Below are 20,327 nucleotides of genomic sequence, written 5' to 3'. Positions count from 1 at the left end.
CAATTAATTTTTAGATTTTTTTTAGCAATTATTTATAAAAAAATTAAATTATATTTCATTAAAAAAAAATAATAAAAATTCATTTAAATAATTCATTCTCAAGAATTTTGTTAAAAATATTGAAAAAATTTGAAATTTCGTTAAAAAATCAAAAGTTATACGTAAAATGTTAACAGAACGGATTATTTTTTTCCATTAGAATTATCTACATTACGGTAATAAAAAAATAAATATTTTTTTATCATCAAATTGACCATATTTTAGTTGTTCTTTATGAAAAAAATAGCGATATTCATTGAGATTTGAATATTTTAAATTATCATCTCAGAGTAGGTTTTAAATACATATAAAAGTTCGAAAACTTGCGTGAAAATTCGTGATGAGAAAGTTTAGAAGCTTCGGATTTTGTAAATTTAAACAAAAAATTTTTTAAAAAATTTTAAGAGAAATATTAAAATTCCTAATGAAAAAAATAAAAATGAAAATAGAATTTTTAAAATTTTTAACTGAAAATAAAATTTCAACATTTTCAACAAATTATTAAACGGTCAATTTTTGATTCAAAAATTTTAAACATAATTGCGTTCATAATTTTTAGAACAAATTATGAATTTTTTTTTTATTTTGCCCCATTGGATTTTCGACTTTTGAAATGGGGCATGGGACAAAAAGTTCAAAAAAAATTTGGAGCGGCCTTATTAAGAAAAAAATTAAATTATTTTTCATTAAATTAATAAAAATTCATTCTCAAAAATTTTGTTAAAAATATTGAAAAAATTTTAAATTTCGTTAAAAATTTAAAAGTTATACGTAAATTTTTTTCCATAAGAATTATCTACATTACGGTAATAAAAGAAATAAATAATTTTTCTTATGATCTGAATTATCTTCTAATTATACATAAAATTGACCACTCATTTCCATACATTTTTTGCCCCGAAATAACTCAAAAACGAAGAGAATTATGGCCATGCTCATAACGATCAATTTTGTTGATTTTCGTCTGAAAAAGGTTTAAGAATCGAAAAAACATATAAAAGTGATTCATGTTAAAATTATCATTTTAATGTAAAAAAATTTAAAATACAACTAAAAATTGTTGAAATAAAAAAGAAATTGTTTTCTCTTAACTTCAAAATTAGCTTTCTCTTCATTTGTCTACATTTTTCTGTTTCATTTAAATTTTAACAGTTTTTTCTCTTAGCATTCTCTACATTACGGTAATTGAAAATATGTTTTTAAAGTAAAATTGATTGCATACTTTCGAGAGTGGATTTCAGAATAAAAATAAATTTTACGGTAGAACGAAGTCTACAGGGTACGTTTACTTTCTTCCCTTTATAATCTCATTATTTGTCTCTCAGAGAGAAAAACTGCAATGAACTGATAGCTTTTTAAAAGAGTCTCAATGACATGTTAATCCTTCTTCTTGTTCTTGCTTCTTTTCTTCTTCACACATCACTTCACACCTCAGTAGATCAACTTTTTTATGTTAGTTTTATTGGTGATTGTCTTGTTTAGAGACAATTTCCCATTCAAGTGATCAAAAGTTTTCAAAATCACGTCGTTCACCTTCATGTTGTATTAAAATTAGAAAAAAAAACTTTTTCCATCCCTCTTTTTGGATTAGATTCGAAAAAAGGTTCTTCAACAGCAAAAAACGGGAATCTTCAACTTTAAAAACTTTGAGCAAATTTTTTTTTGTACCTTTGTCATGTTTTATGTCAAGAATCACGATCACGCTGGGAATAAGCTTCACGTAATGTTGAAACCAGATGTTCAGTCTGGCACGAAAAAAAATTAACTTTCATCTGTTTTTGTCTCCTTGCGTTGTTTTTTTCTGTGTTTACTTGCGAAAAAAATGTTCTGTCGTAAAAAGAAAAACTTACAAAGGTGATTGGAATGTCGTACATGTTTCATTTTTTTTTTTTATTTTTCTCCCCTTCAAAAAAAAACTTCACGCAGCATCAAGACGTTACCAGCACTGGCATTCGAGAACCTAAACTCCCTCGAGACATTGAACATCCAAAACAACAAATTGCAAAGCATAACGGAAGAAGTGATGGAGCCAATTATTGATACATTGCGAGTCGTCGATATCATGGGTGAGTATTTTTTCTTTATTGATTTCTTCCGTTTTTTCTTTTCGTTCTTTTTTATTAAATAATAAGTCAATAAAGCGCGATGATACTTTAAATTTTTTTTTATGTCAATCGTTCGTCGTCTGCGAGTTCGTAGAATGAAAATCGATGAATTTATGCAAATTTTATGCGTTCAGACAATATTTGCGCTGGAAGCGAGCCGTTATCAATTTTCCGAGAAAAGTAATTTTTTATTGCGATATGACGTCATTTATTTGGAACGCGGCATGGCTTCTCCATTTTTTTTACCCCAGGTTTCGGAGAAGGCAGAGACAAATTACGCATCATTTGAATAAATTTCGTGTCGTTACTTGACCGAGCATTTATAGCTTATATTCGCTTCATTTGAGAGTAATTTGGACAATTTTTCCTGTCTGTTTGTCAATTTTCTCCTAAGGCAGGCGCTCGATTTTTTTTAATCTAAAAAAAAAATAAAAAAAAAAATTATGAAAATTGTCAATTTAATGGAATTTAATTGGTTAAAAAAAAATACAAAAATTGAAAAATAAAAAAAAAATGAATTAAAAATTTTTAAATTAAAATGAAAATTATTATATAAAAAAAATTTTTTTTTAACTAAAATAAATAATTTTAATTTTTTTAAATCATTTATTTTATTAATTTATTTATTAATGTCGCTAAAAAAATTTAAAACTAAAAATATTAAAATTTTTAAAAATTTTACACAATATTTTTAAAACTTTAATAATTTATAAAAATTATTTTTGACCATTATTTTAATTTAATTTAAATAATTTAATTAATTAATTAATTTAATTAAATTTAATTTAATAGTTTTAATTAAATTTTATTTTTAATTAATTTTAATTTAATTTTAATAAAATTTAATTATTTAATTTAATTTAGTTTTAAAGAAATTTAAAACTTTTAAAAATTTTTTAACAAAACTGATTTTTTTCAATAAATTTTTAAATTATTTTATTTTAATTAAATTAATTATTTCTTTAAATTAAAAAAAAAAATGGAATTATTTATTTTTTTTTTTAATTTTATTTTAATTTTTAGTTTAATCTAATGTGAAATAATTCTTCAAATTTTCCTTACCTTTGAATCAAGGTCCAATAATTTATTTTGACAATAATTTATTTTCCTCTCACGTTCACAAAATTAGGGGTTTCAGCATTTTTTTTTGTCTTGTTGATGATGAGGAAAAATCGCTGTCAGACACAAATTCAATTATTTCATTAACAAAAAAACAAATAATTTTCTCTTTTTCAGATAATCCCCTCATCTGTTCGTGCGACTTGATTTGGTTCCCGAACTTGCTGCGCGAGTTAAAAAATCGCGATGACGAAATGACGCAGAAAAAGCGCCCCATGTGCTTAATGCCAAACGAACATCGCGAATATTTCGTGCAAAATATGCCAATTGATCGCATGAATTGCTTAAAATCGCCACCGAGCTCGTCGAAACGCGGAGCTGCCCCCTCATCGGCTACCACACGAAAATATCTAGAGTACTTTGTCACAATGTCTGGCATGTTTTTGTGGCAAATTTGTATTTAATTTTTCGCATAATGTAGAAATTTTTGTTATTTTTGTGTTGATTCACTCCAAAAAATAGGAAAAACGACTTTATTTTTGTTTTTAAATGGAAAAATATGTTTTTTGTTATTCAAATAAAATTTTAAATAAACATTAAAATTGTTCGAGAAGCATCATATATACATCGTCAAAAACAGCCGCTTGATGCTTTTCGAAAGCTTTAATGTTTCAATTTTTGTTTATTTTGTATCGCATCAGTTATTTACGGAAAAATGAGATAAAATGTGTTAAAATTGGAAAATTTACAAATGTTTTTATACAAAACAACAAATATTATATATAATTGTGTTAAATATATAACATACAAAAATTCATGAAATGAACCCACAAAAAAACATATCAAGTTCATAATATAATATAATTATAGTTGTATAGCTTACATCATACATATCATTATGAAAAAAAAAAACAATTAGGAAGTAACAAAGTGATAAAAATTAAATCTCATGATTAATACACTTTCCTTTTGATATATATTACCGTTAATTAATTATTTATTAATATTATAAATAAAATTCTATTCCAATTATATATAAAACATACAAAGAATCAAACCAAAACCACGAAACATATCATATATAAAAAAAAAACATTAACATTATTATACATAATAAAATTAAATATAATAATGATAAGTTAAAAAAAATACAAAAATATATTCATATCATTAAATATTTAATAAATTTATCTTGAAATAAGGGTGAATCGCAATCATATCGCAACATTTTTTATATGAATTTATATATATATAATAATAAAAAATAAAAATAATGATAAACAAAACAAAACATTATACATGTTTGTTTGTATAAAATGACGACATATAACATAGGAAACATTTAATGTATAAGAAATGTTAAGGATAAAGTTAAAAAAAACATATTTTTAGTTATTTTTGGATTTTCCGCTTGACAAGCTATAGAAAATTTATAATGATGAATGATATTTTGGTTTACCTTGAAAAATTTTTTATTTGTTAATAAAAATATAATAAAAAAGTATCAGAAAAACAACTTTATTGTTCAATAATTTAACAACATAAAAAACAGAAACAATAAAATAATCGACCAAACAATTAAAAACTTTCAACAAACGTTAATTATATTAAAAATCGATACACCTACAATAAAACGAGTTAAAATCGTTATTTTATTGCAATAAAAAAAAATTTTAATTTAATAATTAAACGGTAAATGTTATCGAAATTGCATTAAATCAATTCTCGTACCATAATTGCATTTCCATTAAAAAATAAAAATTAAAAAAATAATTTGATGATGACAATTTTTTATGTTTTCTTGGGACTCTTCAGATACAAAAAAAAATTAAATTCATTAAAAATATAAAATTTCATATCTTCTAAATGTGCTTTCATCAAAAAGAGAACAACTTTTCCAATTTTATGTGTGTATGTATGAATTTTTATCATTAAGTCCGATGTTTAAAAGGAAATTATCAAAAATTTAATCAACTTTGAAAACTTTGTCTTGTACTCTATTTCTATCTGTACTGTACATGCGAATGAAAGAAATTACGGAAAAATGTAAACTATGTTGGCTGTCTTTCTTATATACTATAGTATACATTTTCTTCTTATACAAACATAAAATATATATATTAATAATTAATGATAATTATTAAAATTAAAAAAAAGTCATCAGATACATATCAATCGATGTTCGTAAAGAAATAAAATTTGCTTTATTTAATTTTTTTAAAAAATCATTCGAAAAAATTGCGTGATAAATATTGCTGTTTATAATTCTTCATTAAATTTAATTAAATTATATTGAATCAAAATACATATCAAAATTAACTAAAAAAAATTCCTTTTAAAAATTTGTTGTTAATTTATTAATTAAAAAAAAATCGACCAGATTTAAAACAAAAAGAAGAAAAAATTAACATATCGTTGTAAAAATTATAAGAAAAATGACCAGATATAGGAAAAAAAATCATTCATTAAAATTAAAAAAAAAATATATTTATAAAAAACGATTTTTTGTTTAAAATATATTAAAAAGTGTGCAGAGAAAAGGATCAGTAAAAAAATATATTTTAAACAAAAAATCGAAATAATTCCTTAAATAAAGTTTAAAAGCCGCCGTTGAATGATGATGGCCTTTAGTTGCTATGTGCGCAGATTATTTCACAAAAAAAAGGTTATTAGGAATTAAGCAACAACATACATAAAATAACATAATAAATAATTAAATTAAAAGTTATATTTAAAACCATGAGTGTAATGAACGTATGCAATCAGAACAAAATACATATCCTATACAACATATATAACAAAAAAAAAATCATAGCTAAACGCCAACTTTTTCGTATATTTTCCTAACAAAAAAAGTTAAATAAAATAAAACTATAATAAATTAAATAAAAAGAGAGAAACTTTTTTGTCAAATAATAATTGTACTAATATTAACTTTAACATTATTCTCTATTATTATTATTATTAAAATTATTATTATACAAAACAAAAAGTAGTTATATGAACAAAAAAAAAATGATATTAATGTATTTTCTTTATATATATATTATATTAAATATTAAAAAAAAATTAAATCTATACGTGTATAAAATAAATAATTCATTAAATTATATTTAAACAGAGTAAGTAACGCTAGGTAGTGCTAGTAATCGATTTAAGTTAAAAACAGAGATAAAAAAGAGGAAAGGAAATTTAATAACGGAATATCGCTAAACAAAAGTGTAATCTAACATAGCTATGAACAATTTAAATGAAATGTCGAGCGCAATAAAAATAATTAAAAAAATAAAGTGAAAAACTGCAAAAAATTTGTTTATTCTTGTTTAAACAAAAAAGTTGAATTTTGGTAAGTAATTTGCTTTGAAAAGTTTTTTAATAAAAAAAATCTAAATTAATTATTGAAGCAAAAACATCAAAACTTTAATATAATGATTAAAATAATTAATTTTTAAATAATTAATTAAAAAATTAATAATTAATTTAATTAAATAATAATAAACACTTTTTTTTCTATAAAATTTTTTAATAAAAATATTGCAAAAAAAAATTTAAATAAAATTACAAAAAAAAATCGTAAAAAAATATTAAAAAATTAAATTAAAATTTTTAAATTTTTTTTTAATTAAATTTTAAATTAATTAAATTAATAAAATAAATTAAATAAATTAATTAAATTTTGTTCTAAATATTTTTTTTATTTTCTTTTAAATAATTTGATTTTTTTAAAATTAAAAAATAAATAAAATAAAATATTTAGAAGAAAATTTAATTTTTTTTAATTTTTATTAAATTTGGAATTGATCTAATGATTTTTTAAAAAAATTTTTTGACGAAATTTAATAAAAAAAAAATTAATTTCATATTTTAATATTTAAAAAATTTTCTTTGGAAAATTTATAAAAAAATTATTTTGGAACAAAATTTGAATTTTCATGTTTTTTTTGCCTCACACGTTTATTTATTTAAAAAAAAAAGTTAATAAAAAAATAAATAAATCTTGAAATTGCTCAATGAAATAAAAATATTTTTTACTTAAATTTCGTTGACTTTTACAATTAAATTTTTTTTTTCGCATTTCAAGCTACAAAAGTGATAAATTTTGAACAAAACTATCAAAATTTGATCATAATTGTACAAAAAAAAAAACAAAAAAATTATTTGTCAATAAATTCTGTTTTTTTCTTTTATTCATTTCATATCTCAAAATAGTTTTTTACACTCTGTTCCTGTATTCTAAAGTAAATTTTTCTCATATAATAATCCAAAAAATTAAAGTCTTTCTTCGTGAATTCACATCATTTGCTGTCTCTTATCAATTTTTAGTTTTTTTTTCTTCTCTTTAAGTAGGTACCGACACCGCAGCTGGTGACGTTGTCGCAATTGGTGGTTGATTGTTCACAACTACATTTGTTGCTGTTGGTACATTTGTCGCTGCTGCCGCCGCCGCTGCTGCCCTTCGTCGTTTTCCGCCGCCTCGCGACTTGAAATTCCTCTTATCTGTCCCGATTTCCAACACACTTTCTTGTTCGATGCTGCCATTCCCCGAATTTGGGTTCAAATTTTGATTTTGTCCCGTGGTCCCAGAAGTTGTCGTCGTCGCATTTCGCGATTGCATCTTCGAGGGTTTACTTTTCGCGGGGATTTGTTGTGTCATTGGCAGGGGCGCGAGAACATTTCCGACAGCTTTTGTGCGTCCTTCGCGGAAGACCATTCTCTGATTTTTCCTCACGTATTCCGGATGTTTGATGAAGCGGAATTTGACGAGTGCCTTGTCGCCCGTTCGCAGACACTCCTTTGACATGGTAATAATGGAGGCGGTTTGTCGTATCGAGCCACAATGAACCATCGCTTGGTAGCGTTTACTGATTGTCGTTGGATGGTGCAACACGAGAATTTCTCCCTCGAACTCCCAGCAGGCTTGGGGATTGATATCTGGCGATACCATGACCATTCCTTTGCGAATTTGTGAACGTTTGATCTTTTTGAGGGCAAAGGAGGCAGTTTGACCGCCACGAACTTCACGTACGGGCATCCGTTTGCGATGAATACTCTTCACTTGTATCGGTTGGAAGTGCCCGATCGGGTCAGGTCCCAGCAGAAGTGTGTCATTAAGTCGAATGGTGCCTTGAAGAGTCGTCCCGGAGACAACGGTGCCCACTCCTTGCACCGTATAAGTATCGTCAATCTGAAATTCCGCAGGTAAATTATCCAAACCGTGCATTCGTGTCGTCAGCAGATTCAAAAACATCTTCAGCAAATCCAAATTTTCCCCTGTGACGTTCGAAACTTGAAAAATCGGGCATAAACGCTCAGAAACGAAATTTGTAGCTGAAACTACGACTTCATCTGGCGTTCGAACCATCACGGGTACCTTGCGACACCCTTGCGATTTTAGAACTTTGCACAAAAGTTTCAAATTATCTTGCAGCACGTTCGCGGGACACATGTCAATTTTCGTAACAACCACAAAAACGGGCACCGATAATGCCAGAGCGAGTCCCAGGTGTTCCTTCGTCATCCCAATCATGCCGGCATTCGCGCCAACCATCAACATCCCGAAATCCGGAGCATGTCCCGTCATGCCAAATACCGTCGTCTTCAAATATCGCTCGTGACCCGCCAGATCGATGAACGTAATCACCTTGGAAGACTTTTCGCAGATTTTCACCCAATCCAGGTGCCCGTGATCCGGCTTATTTACGACATTTCCCGTCGAATCGAAGCCCAAAATGTCATTCCCGACCGAACTAGTCCTTCCGCTTTCCATTTCATGCTTGTGTCGAAACAGTCGTTGCCGCGAATGACCTCGCCCGTTATCCAGCTCGCCATGCGTCAAAACTCCGAGCAACGTAGACTTGCCAGCATCGACATTTCCCACTACCGCGACGCGAATTTCCATGAAATCTTGCTCGTCTAGTCGTTGACGCACCAAATACTGACCCGTCATGCCTTTTTCGCCCTTGCGCGTTCGTAATTCGACGCAATCCGCATTCAAGCTGGCAGCGAGGGACTGTAACGTGGCAAGGGAAGCGGCATATTCTTCAGGTTCGAGGCCCGAATCACTTCCTTCGAGCCCGATTCCGATTTCGTAGATGGTTTCGCCGCCGCTGTCGTTTATTAGGCCTTGCAGCTTTTGCAGTAACAGGTCATATTGCTCCTCTGTCGGACTGATGAGGACCGTTTTTGTTCGGATACTCGAGAAATCTGGCACGGGACTCGGGGTTTCTGTCGTTGCGGGAGCTGCAGTTGCCTCTGCAGGACTTTCTGATGACATTTTGCCACTAAAAAAAATAAATTTCGCAATTTAATGAAAAATTACGTGCAAAAAATTCAAAATTGCATCAGAAATGCAGAAAATTACCTCAGAAAAAATCTCAAATTGGTCAAAGTTTTCCTTCTTTATGTGTACGAAACTGTTGTGACGTCGACTAAATGCAGAAAAAATAGAAATTCAAAAGAAAGGGAAAGGTCATTGCAGGTGAAGATGCCAAATTGGGGAGTTACTTACGTTGTTGGCGGCGTCTCAGGTCGTCAAATGCAAAAATCAGTACTGAACTTTAATTTTTAGCGAGTTGTTGCCAATTAATTTGCGATTTTCCACTGAAATTCGGGGAAAATTACTTTTCCAACTCAATCACTTTGTTTTTTTTCTCACCTTTGAACTCCTCACTGCACTATTTTTGGGTTGGTTGAAAATGATTTTCACATTTTTGTACTCCTCAATTCAGTTCTGTACCCTAATTTTTGTCAAAAGGATCCATTTTGGGCCCTTTTTATTAATTTTAGAGAAATTTTTGAAAAAAAAATGTTCAAAAATCCTTAAAAAATTATTAAAATTTCGATTTTTAATTTAAAAAAAAATTTTTTTGGGGCTCAAATTTTCTCATATTACGCCCCTGAACTGAAATTTGACACTTCGACATCGAATTTCGTCGCAATCGACATCGACTTTTAATGGCTTAGAGAACAAATCCGCGATATCTCTGAGAAAAAATTCAAAATTTCGCATCACACGTAGCAGCATTTGATAAGACGGTATCAAGAACAGCTCGAGACGTTCTGTGTGGCACGAGAAACGATCAAATTTCGTTCTTTTGCTGGAGATTTCCGTGTGAAATGGGCTTTGTTTACATCCGTGGCTCGAATTAAGGTGAAAAGTTAGACGCAAATTATCAAAAATGAATCAAAAACCCCTGACAATCGCCTCGCTGAACCAAACAGACGACAGCTTCGACTTCCTTTTCAAAGTTGTGCTCATCGGGGATTGTGGCACAGGCAAAACTTGCATCGTTCAACGTTTCAAGGTAATTCTTTTGCGTTTTGAAAGTTTCCCCGTCAATCATTTTTTAATTGCTTCGCAGAACGGCAACTGGATCGAGAAGCACAACAACACAATTGGCGTCGATTTTTCGATAAAAACGATCGCAGTCGATGGGAAACGCGTCAAACTCCAAATTTGGGACACCGCAGGCCAGGAACGTTTCCGCACAATTACCCAAAGTTATTATCGGTCCGCGAATGGCGTTATTATCGTTTACGATATCACGAAGCGTCAGTCGTACGTGAACCTTCAACGATGGATTGACGAGGTACGACGATACACAGCGTCAAATGTCATTCTCGCTCTCGTCGGAAATAAATGCGATTTAGAGGCAGAACGACAAGTTGATCCAGCGGAAGTGACGTCGATGTGCGAATTAATCCCGGAGATCATGTTTTCGATTGAAACCTCGGCCAAGGACAATACGAACATCGAAAATGTGTTTCAGAATTTGGCGAAGGAGCTGAAGATGCGAAATGACAAAACGCCCGCCGATGGAGCCGAAAACGGGATTCGATTGGGCGAAGGCAGATCCATTGGCGGAAACAGCAAATGCGGCAATTTCTGCGGATCTGGAGGCAAATCGAGGAATCAACAGGAAAATAATTCGCCAAGTAGTTCGTAAATTTTGAAAATTTTTTCGTGTTTGTTAGAAAAAAGTAACTTATGTGTCACAAAAAAGAAAACGAATGGTGCCTTAAAGACAAAAAAAAAAAAATACCGACCGAAAGTACGTACGAGAAAGCTGAATTATGTATTAGGAGCCCTCCATATTTAGAAAAAAAATTTTTTTTCGACTTTTTAAATTTTTTTAACGCACATTCGATAGAAAGTCTCTCTATCTACCATTTTTGTGTTTCTTTAATTTGTGAATGTCTTTTTTTTTAAGTAAAATGACTTTTGCCAAGACTTTTTATTACTTTAACAAAATATTTTTTTAAGACTAAGAAAAAAAATCCAATGAAAAAGTAGGAAATACCCTAAATAATGATCAAAATATACTAAAACTTAATAAAGGAGATATTAAAATAAATATTAAAACTTAAATTATGTTAGAAATGTAGATGTTAGTGAATGAAAAATATTTATTGGACATTAAAATTATTAAAAAACCCAACCAAAAATTTGACTTTTTAATTAATTTTTAAATTTTTTTTAAGAAATTTTTTAGAAATTTTTAAGAAATTTTTTTTTAAGAAAATTTTATATTAAGCAAAATATGCTTACCATCTTGAAAATTTTATTAAAAAAATGTTTTTTATATTTTTCATAAAATTTAAAAAAAAAAATTTTTTTTGTAAAAATTCTTTAAAAAAATTTTTTTTGTAAAAATTCTTTGAAAAAATTTTTTTTAATAGAATAGTCAATGCAAAGCTCTTTAAATAATTTTTTAGAATTTTTTTTTTTTAATAGGAAAAATTATTGAGTAGTTATCAATTATTTTTAACTAAAATAAATTTGTTTTAATGATAATTTTTATGTTCATAAAAACGAGAATTTATTGAATTTTATGAGTAACGAAAAATTTTTAGATGATTCATTAAATTTTTTCGTAGAAAATTGATAACACGTCATAATTAATTCACATTTTCACGTAAAATTGAATGATTCATTAATTTGATGCAATTAAAGTTAGTATAAAAGAAGGAAATAATTGCAAATCTCTTTAGTCAAATACAACCAAATTTTAACAAAAATGACTTGAATTTGTCAATTTCTCTGTGAATTTGATGTAATTAAGTCACAGTCTTAGTAAAAACTCAAATTAAATGATTGACTTTGAACATTTCTGAGAAAAATTTACCAGTCACGAAACTTTTCTTAGACAAAAATTTAAAAAAAAAAAGTAATTTTCGAGTAATTTTCGTAATATGTTTTCAAGAAAATTATTTTTGTTTGAAAATTTGATAAAAATATGCTTACCATCCTCACAAAAATTCTTTTAAACCGTTTCAACTAAAGTTATTGTTCTTAAAATTACGTGCTTATCATGCAAATTTTAATAACTACTCACTTGTATTCGGCGGATGTTACTTTTTATGCACAGCTGGTTCTTCAAAAATTTTGTTTACGCTGTTGATTAGTTAAAATTTACTCCAAATTTTTATTTTGACGAACTCAAAAATGAAAAATCCTCCATCTGAAAAGATAAAGTGTAAAATTTGCAAACAATTTCTATTAAAAAAGAATTTAGAAAACCACTTTCGCACTGCTCATAAGCCTCAAAAGTGCGAAAAATGCGACAGAATTTTTCAAAACAAAAACCTCTTCGATTATCATCTGAAAACTCATGAGGATGGCTTCTTGTGTCACTTTTGCGACAAACGATTCACCACAAAGAAGCAATGTGAGGTCCACATTCAAACCGTTCATGCTGAAAATCCAAAGACTAGATGTAAAATATGCCAAAAAATCATCGTAACTGCTAATTTTGGTCAACATCTGAGACTTACACACGAAAAAAAGTTTGAAAACGAGTGCGAAACTTGTGGAAAAAGTTTCCGGAACGTGACGATGCTACGAGATCATATCGCTTTGGAACATTTGGGAATCAAAAATTACATTTGTCCTGTTTGCAAGAAGAGTTACTCGAGTAAAGGAATCATGAAAACGCATTTGAAGAGAAAACATGAACAAGAAATTTGATTTAAAGTGTTTAAAATTCAAAAAAATTCTTAAAAAAAATTAAATAAATTTATTTTAAATTTAAATGAATCGATTTTCAAGCCAAAAAGTCAAATAAAGACGAGAAAAAAAGTATTATTTTTTTTTAAATTTTATTGTTTAAATTTTTAATAATTTTCGAAAGGTTCAAAATGCAGAATTTTCAATTTTTGTGTCGAATCGTATCAAAAATTTGGTTGAAAATTAAAGAAAATTTTTATTTTTTACAATTTTGATTATTCGATTATAATTTTAATAATTAAAATTATTTTTTAAATTAAAATTAAATAATTTAAATTAAAATTATTAAAATTAAAAATAAAAAGTTGAAAATAATAAAATTATTTGATATAAATTATTAATTAGCTAAGATAAGATAGCAATTTAAATAAAATTAATTTAAATTTTTATTCATTTTTTTATTTAAGTCATTTAATACATGAAGTTGCGGGAAAATTAAAAAAATCGAAAAAATAAATTATTTTTTGAAATAAATAAAAAAATTAATTATTTTTTATTATTAAAAAAAACTAATTTTTCTAAATAAGGCGAATAAATTTAATATATCCATTTTTTGTCGCCCCCCCTCCGATTTTCTCGAAAAAATTCAGGGGGAAAAATAAAAATTAAATTAATTTATTTTTATTTTTTTACCAAATTTATTTTTTTTTTCATTAAATAACTATTTTGAATATTATTTTTTTTATTATTTATTAAAAACTAAAATTTTTAAAGTAATATAAAATAAAATATTACGAAAAAATTCAAAAATTTTATTATTTTTGAATTGAATTAATTTATTGAATGTTTTTTAATTAAAATAATTATGATTTATTTTTTTTTAATTAATTCATTTTTTAATTTTAAATAATTATTAAAATTATTATTTTTAAAAAATTTTTTATTTAATTTATGACCAAAAAATGATCAATTTTGATGAAATTTTTTTTTGTTTTTTTATTATTTTTTGATACAAAATTTTAACATATATTTTTTTATTTTTTAATTATTTTTTTAACTTTCATTAGTTTGAATAAATCTTGTAAAAGTAAATTTTTAAATTTATGACAATTTTTATAAATTTTCCATTAAAAAATATTTTTTTACATTTTTGATTAAAAAAAATCACCTAAGTTAAAAAAAATATTTTATAAATTTTTATGATTTTTTTTTAGTTCACTTCAGTATCTTTACTTTTAAAAAATTTTACTATATTTTTTTGTTCTATAAAAAATCTTTTTAGCATAAAAATCATTAATTACCTTAAATTTCGCCAACGAAATGTCTCACCGTCGGACTTCAATTAGTCTAAAAAAAAACCTGTTTGAAACTGTCACACTGCCGTTTATTCCGACTCGCAAAGATCTTTGATTGAGCTACTAAATAGCAATAATATTTACTTGTGTTGACTGCTGTGCTGCTTATGTACGCGTCTATGTCAATATTTTTCTGTTTTTTATGAAAATAATAATAAAATTTCAATGTTTATTTTTTAAAACAACAAAAAATCGTTTTTCTCTCTCGCTCATCGAGACTAATGTGTAATTTTATAACTACTAACCATTAAATAATAATAATAATGTGTGTTGATAAATACCAACAAAAAATATTGACTTTAGAAGCGAGGAGGAAGACGAGACGAGACGGTTCACAGTACGGAAGAGAGGTGCGACGAGCTGCGATAATTTATTCCTAATTCGTTTATTATTTTTTTAACAGCATTAAAATGGCATTTCAATACACATTTCACAATGCAAAGAGCATTTTGCTTAAATAAATAAAGTCACATAGTTGGTGAATAGCAAGAGAGACCCCACTTATCTTTTGACATTCTTTGCTCATTTTGGAATTTTTGTTCTTTTTTTCGTTCTGTGTTTACTTTTTAGAACTTTTTTTTTGCAGAAAAAAAATTTCTCACACGGTTATTTGCATTCCAAATGTCTTTTTATCCTATTTCGTTCGCTTTCTTATTCAATTAGATGACAGTCGTTCGTCACCAACCTGTGTTAATACATTTCTCTTCTTTTCTTCTCTTCATTTTTTTTTTCAAAAGACAAAAATAAAAATGTGTGAAGAAAAGTAGGTAGATATTAAATAAACATGCCATTATAATGCGCATTGTTCCGTTCATTGTATTTTGGGGGCTTAAAAGTTAGTTAATGCATAAAATTTTTGAAATTTCAATTTTTTTTCGATGATGTGTGGTAAAAATTTTGTGATGACGAGGCGATGTTGTGGTCCATTGTACACACAAAAAAAAATCAATGGAATATGTTATTGGTTCGTTTTTTTCGTTATTGTTGATGTTGAGCGAGCCTTGTTGAGAGAGATGACATTTTCAAGTGTGTCAGGTGGGAAAACATCAGTAAATTAAAGGTAAACATTGACTTAGAAAATCTATTATGCGTGCAATTTGAATAGAGACGACGACAATGACGATGCACGATTTATTGTCACGTACGTGAAATTTGATGAGCAATGTCCGAAAATGTGTTTAAAATGGTAGAAAGTTTGGGTGTGAAGTGCGGAGGGTCTGTAATAAAAAGAGTGATTTTAAGGTGAGTTTTGGTTGAAAGAAAAATTAAAAGAATTGAAAAGAAATTTAAAAAATGTCACTTTTGAAGGTTTAACGTTTCTTAGAAAATACTTTTTAAATAATTTAATTTTTATTTTATTTTTTTAAGGATTTAAATTTAATTATTTTGAAATTGATTCGTCATTTTAGAGATTCTTTAAAAAATCTTTTGCAAAAAAATTAAAATTATTTTAAAATAATTTTTTTAATTAAATTTTATTTTTTAAATTAATTAAATTAAAAAAAAAAATTGAATTAAATTTTAAAAATAAAAAAAATAATTTTTTATTAATCATTAAATTGTGAATTATTTTTATTTATTTGATATTAAATTTATTTTTGAATTAAATAATTTTTTATTGAATTTATTTAAATTGATTTATTAATTTTTTCGTTTGATTTATTTTAAATTAAGAAAAAAAAAATAAATAAAAAATTATTTTCACTCTTTTCTGCTATTTTTATAAATTTTTATTAATATTTATAATTAAAAAAATAAAATTAATAAAAAATTTTTTTCAACCTTTTCTGCTATTTTTATAAATTTTAATTAAAATTCATAATTAAATAAATAAAATGATTAATATTAAAATAAAATTAATTAAAAATTACAGAAAAGAGTGAAAATAATTTTTTTTTAATTAAAATTAATTTTATAATAAATTTTTCTCTAAAAAGTATTTATTGAGAGATATTCTGCCTAAAAATTAATGTTTGATAAAAAATTTTAATTAATTTTGATAAAAATTTTAACCATAAAAAAATCATGAAATTATGAAGAATTAATAAAAATCCTCCGAAAAAAGTGAACTTTAAATGGCTTCGCGTTTCATTTAAAGAAATTATTTTTTTTCCAAAAATTCTCTTCTAAGACATGAATTTTTTTTATCACTTTCAATAACTTACCCCGTGGAAACAATTTACTTCCCACACAAAAAAACCGTCAAATTCCAACCATTTCCTTGAAAATATGACACAAAAATCGATTAAAACAACAACAAGTGACATCAGATTCTTTCTCATGCAAGAACCAGAAACATGATTTTTTGATTTTCGATATTGATATTTACTTTTTATCCAATACAAAATCATCTCGGGAGCATCAATACCGGCATGTCGAACAACACCACGAGCACATTCACTTCCTATGAAAAGAAAACATTGAAAGGTAAGTAAAGAAAACATTAAATTCTTCATAAGAAAAAAATCTCAAGAGTTCTCTGATGTGTGTCTCTGCATTTTTAAAGCTGTTTACCTCAGTTTCTCATTGATTGATCTAAAAAGTTCGTTTTTTTAATTTCGAAAATTCCCCGAAATCCCGAAAAGTGGGAAATTCTGTCGCAAACCACATTTATTGACATTCTGTTGGTTTGTTGTGGTTTCATGGCTTTTGTTTCAAGTCTTTTCTCTATCTCGCAATAATACGAAAAAATAATAAATAAACACTTTGCCAATTGCACAAATATATCACATCGAATGGCCAACAAATTTTTTTCTCCTCAGTGTTTGTCTTTTTTCGGTCTTAAGATAAGATTATCTCCGTTCAGCTGATTTTCTGTTTTTCCCGAATTAGCATCGTACTTAAATAATATTTATAGCAATTTCCGGTTCATGATCTCCGGAGCAACAACAACAACAATTTTTCATCAGTCGTCTTATTATGGGAATTTCCCAATTATCGGTCATAATGTTGAGGCGAGCGATGACAAAGGCAAGGCACGTCGTCGTCGCCTCATGTCTCGAGCGAAAAAAAAAATTCATTCATGAAAAAAAAATTATTGGGCCAGACAACAGGTAAAAACAAAACGGACACAACCCTTTTGTTTCATACACACGGGAGTTAATGAAGTTTTTCAGTACTACCTGTGTTAATGTTTACATTTTTGCTTCGTTCTCGATATCGACGTGATATTTGGGAATTCCCAAAGATTTGTGAATGAAATATTTTTTTTTGAAGTTTTTATGAATGAAATTTTGTAAAGACAAAAGCAAAAAGAGAAATGTACTTGAGGAAGTAGTAATTATGCGTCATTTGTGATACTTGTCCGTTTTCTAATGAATGAAGATACTCGTTGAAACAGGAAATAAAATGGAATGGACAGGTTTGAGGTAATTTTCGAGTATTTTAATGAGTGTTTCAGGTGTCTGGCATGATGAACGGTTTTTAGTTGCGTTAAATTTTGAAATAGTGAAATTTATTGGAGTAAAATGCATTCAACTCATGTGTTGTAGAAAAATTATGCGTTTCAAGGGTTGATATGTCTGTCTCTTGTATAAAACAAGGATTAAAATTTCGTGAAAAATTTTTTCACATTTTTATGTAAAATTGTATATAAAATGTAGTGAATACATTCAATTTAAACTGACTTAAAATTAATGGTTAATTTTTGAAGTATGCCACTAATTTTTGATGAAATAAAATCAGTCGAGTGATTGGATTAAACAAGTAAACACGTAGTTTTAATAAACCCGCTACAAAAATAAGAAAATTTCAGCAAGTAAACGGGATTTCATTTGATATTCTTTACTATAAAAAGTATACAATTAAGCATAAACTGACTTTTTTGTGCTTCTTATACAAGAAAAGCTCTTCAAGAACTCACTCTTAATTACCAACCAATCTTATCACTTTCAGATATTCTTTATTGAATGATATTGTGGATGTTCGAAAATGTGTTGAACACCTCTCTTTGCTACTGGATTTTTGATAACTTTGAGTTGTAGATAGAAATTAATGACTTCCATTCCTTTGAGTCTAATTGATTATCCGTCCTTTTAAGAAAAGACATTTTCTTTAGTCACCACAAACAAATCATTCGTTTATAAAGTCTTCTATGTTATAAATAAATTTCTGACAACCCTGATATGATATGTTAACGAATGCGTTGTGAGGTAACCATTTATTTTAATATGCAAGTTGAAAGAAGTCTTTGGATTAGTTTCACGATTTCATTTATTACGTTTTATCCACTTAATATTGTCTCCATTAGCTTAAAGCAGTTGAAATCGGTAGATAATCCATTAAATAAGTAAAGCTCTAATGTTTTTCCAATTTTCACTTGGAGGAGGGTTTGTTAGACATCCAACGAGGAGCATAAATTAGCCTGGTATATAAAGGTACGACATCATCAATTTATTTATACGACGCATAATCATATAATTTTATTGATACTTTTATGTAACATAATAAAAACCTGAAAAAATAAAAAAAAAAACAGATATAAGATAATACAACATTTAATGAATTTTTATTAATTACTTCTATTAACCTTATTTTAAAAAGCGCTTTTGTTTTCTAAAAACATTCACAATGACTTAAAAAATATTTTAAATTTAAATTTTAGAAAACAGACAAAAATAATTTTATACTGTAATTTTTAACAAAATTTCAAAACAAAAATAATTCATTTCCATTATTCATAAAATTAAATATAGTTATTCACCATAAATTAAAACTTAATGTAACTCGACAAAATCCTACGAGCCAAAAATAATGGCGCTCATGTAGGTAAAACTACCACCCGTCGTTATTATTATTATCATAATTTACCATAATATAATAATAATAATTTTTTAAATAATATACATATAACATTATGTTATTTATTATTATTTTCTATTAAAACAATCTTAAAATATTATTTTTAACAATTTTTTTTTATTTTACTTTACCGAATAATAATAATAAATGAATTTGTTAAATGTAACATCATCCATATGAAAATATTTACTTGTTATTTAACGAAATATTTTAAATGAAAATACGGTAATCAGTTAAAACTTTATCGCTATTTAAATATGTATAATAATAATAACAAAATAACATTTTATATAGAGTAGTATAAAAGTAGCAAAAGTATGGACAGCACTTTATTATGATGGAGGAGCATGTACGAGTGAGAATTTTGCTTTTAATAACAATAATAATAATGATGATAAAAGTTATTATTATTATTATTTAAATATGTCGAGCTATATGTTCTGTAGAGTATGACGACAAGGGGCGTGACTTTTTATCAACGGATCTATTTAATTGTGTGTCGTGTCGATTAAATATGTGTTAGATATGCGTTAGTTTGATATTTTAATATAAAATTTTTGATAAAATTCTATTAAAAAATTCATATCTTTAAAATTTTTAAAGATTTTTTTAAGAAATTAAGATTTTTAAAATAAAACTTACCAAATAAAAATTAAATCCGGAATTTCCCGAATTTCCTTCCAAGTAAAAAGATAAGTTCCTCATCCTTTTTTTCGCTCATTCATGGTCTCTATACAGTCATCAGCGTATCCTTCGACCGAAAAACCACCAACTTCCTACGACGAGTTCCGTTCCGTAGATCCGTGCACGCAACGCAAGTACAACCTACCAAACATGTCTCTTTCACACCAATCGCCATGCAGCATTTGTCGTTCCATTCATTCGCTTTTCACAACAACCATCCATTCATAGCAGACTTTCATTCAGCAATTGCGTGCGCTGTGTATGTCTCTATGCCCGTTTCGTTCGAAAAATTATTTTTGTGTTATTAGAAAATACAATCTTGTGCATCATCAGTCAGAC

At 27.0% G+C, this 20,327-nt stretch overlaps 3 protein-coding genes across 3 annotated transcripts in view; 2 read left to right on the top strand and 1 right to left on the bottom strand.

The window, feature by feature from the left end:
- Positions 1-3,708, top strand: part of LOC134831458 (leucine-rich repeat-containing G-protein coupled receptor 4) — a 49,631-nt gene extending 45,923 nt beyond the window's left edge. The window contains exons 8-9 of the mRNA XM_063845188.1: positions 1,966-2,105; positions 3,381-3,708. Coding sequence (XP_063701258.1) covers positions 1,966-2,105; positions 3,381-3,667 — 427 coding nt within the window. The 3' untranslated portion in view covers positions 3,668-3,708. The remainder of the gene's footprint in view (positions 1-1,965; positions 2,106-3,380) is intronic.
- Positions 3,709-7,370: 3,662 nt separating this feature from the next.
- Positions 7,371-9,857, bottom strand: LOC134829595 (GTP-binding protein 1). Its single transcript, XM_063842758.1, has 3 exons — positions 9,712-9,857; positions 9,565-9,631; positions 7,371-9,484 (listed from the first exon to the last, which is right to left on the bottom strand). The coding sequence occupies exon 3, from the start codon at positions 9,475-9,477 to the stop codon at positions 7,543-7,545; it is 1,935 nt and encodes a 644-aa protein (XP_063698828.1). The 5' UTR covers positions 9,478-9,484; positions 9,565-9,631; positions 9,712-9,857; the 3' UTR covers positions 7,371-7,542.
- Positions 9,858-10,153: 296 nt separating this feature from the next.
- Positions 10,154-11,606, top strand: LOC134830412 (ras-related protein Rab-43). Its single transcript, XM_063843891.1, has 2 exons — positions 10,154-10,507; positions 10,565-11,606. The coding sequence occupies exons 1-2, from the start codon at positions 10,382-10,384 to the stop codon at positions 11,147-11,149; spliced, it is 711 nt and encodes a 236-aa protein (XP_063699961.1). The 5' UTR covers positions 10,154-10,381; the 3' UTR covers positions 11,150-11,606.
- The last annotated feature ends 8,721 nt before the right edge of the window (positions 11,607-20,327 follow it).

This window comes from Culicoides brevitarsis, chromosome 2, assembly GCF_036172545.1.
Source record: "Culicoides brevitarsis isolate CSIRO-B50_1 chromosome 2, AGI_CSIRO_Cbre_v1, whole genome shotgun sequence".
Lineage (NCBI taxonomy): Eukaryota > Metazoa > Arthropoda > Insecta > Diptera > Ceratopogonidae > Culicoides > Culicoides brevitarsis.
Note: the sequence above shows the minus strand (reverse complement) of the source record. Positions and strands in the feature narration are given on the sequence as shown.

Coding starts and splice junctions, on each gene's coding strand:
- LOC134829595 (XM_063842758.1), bottom strand. CDS start 9,477: ATGTCATCAGAAAGTCCTGCAGAGGCAACTGCAGCTCCCGCAACGACA.
- LOC134830412 (XM_063843891.1), top strand. CDS start 10,382: ATGAATCAAAAACCCCTGACAATCGCCTCGCTGAACCAAACAGACGAC. Junction 10,508..10,564: donor GCATCGTTCAACGTTTCAAG/GTAATTCTTTTG, acceptor ATTGCTTCGCAG/AACGGCAACTGGATCGAGAA.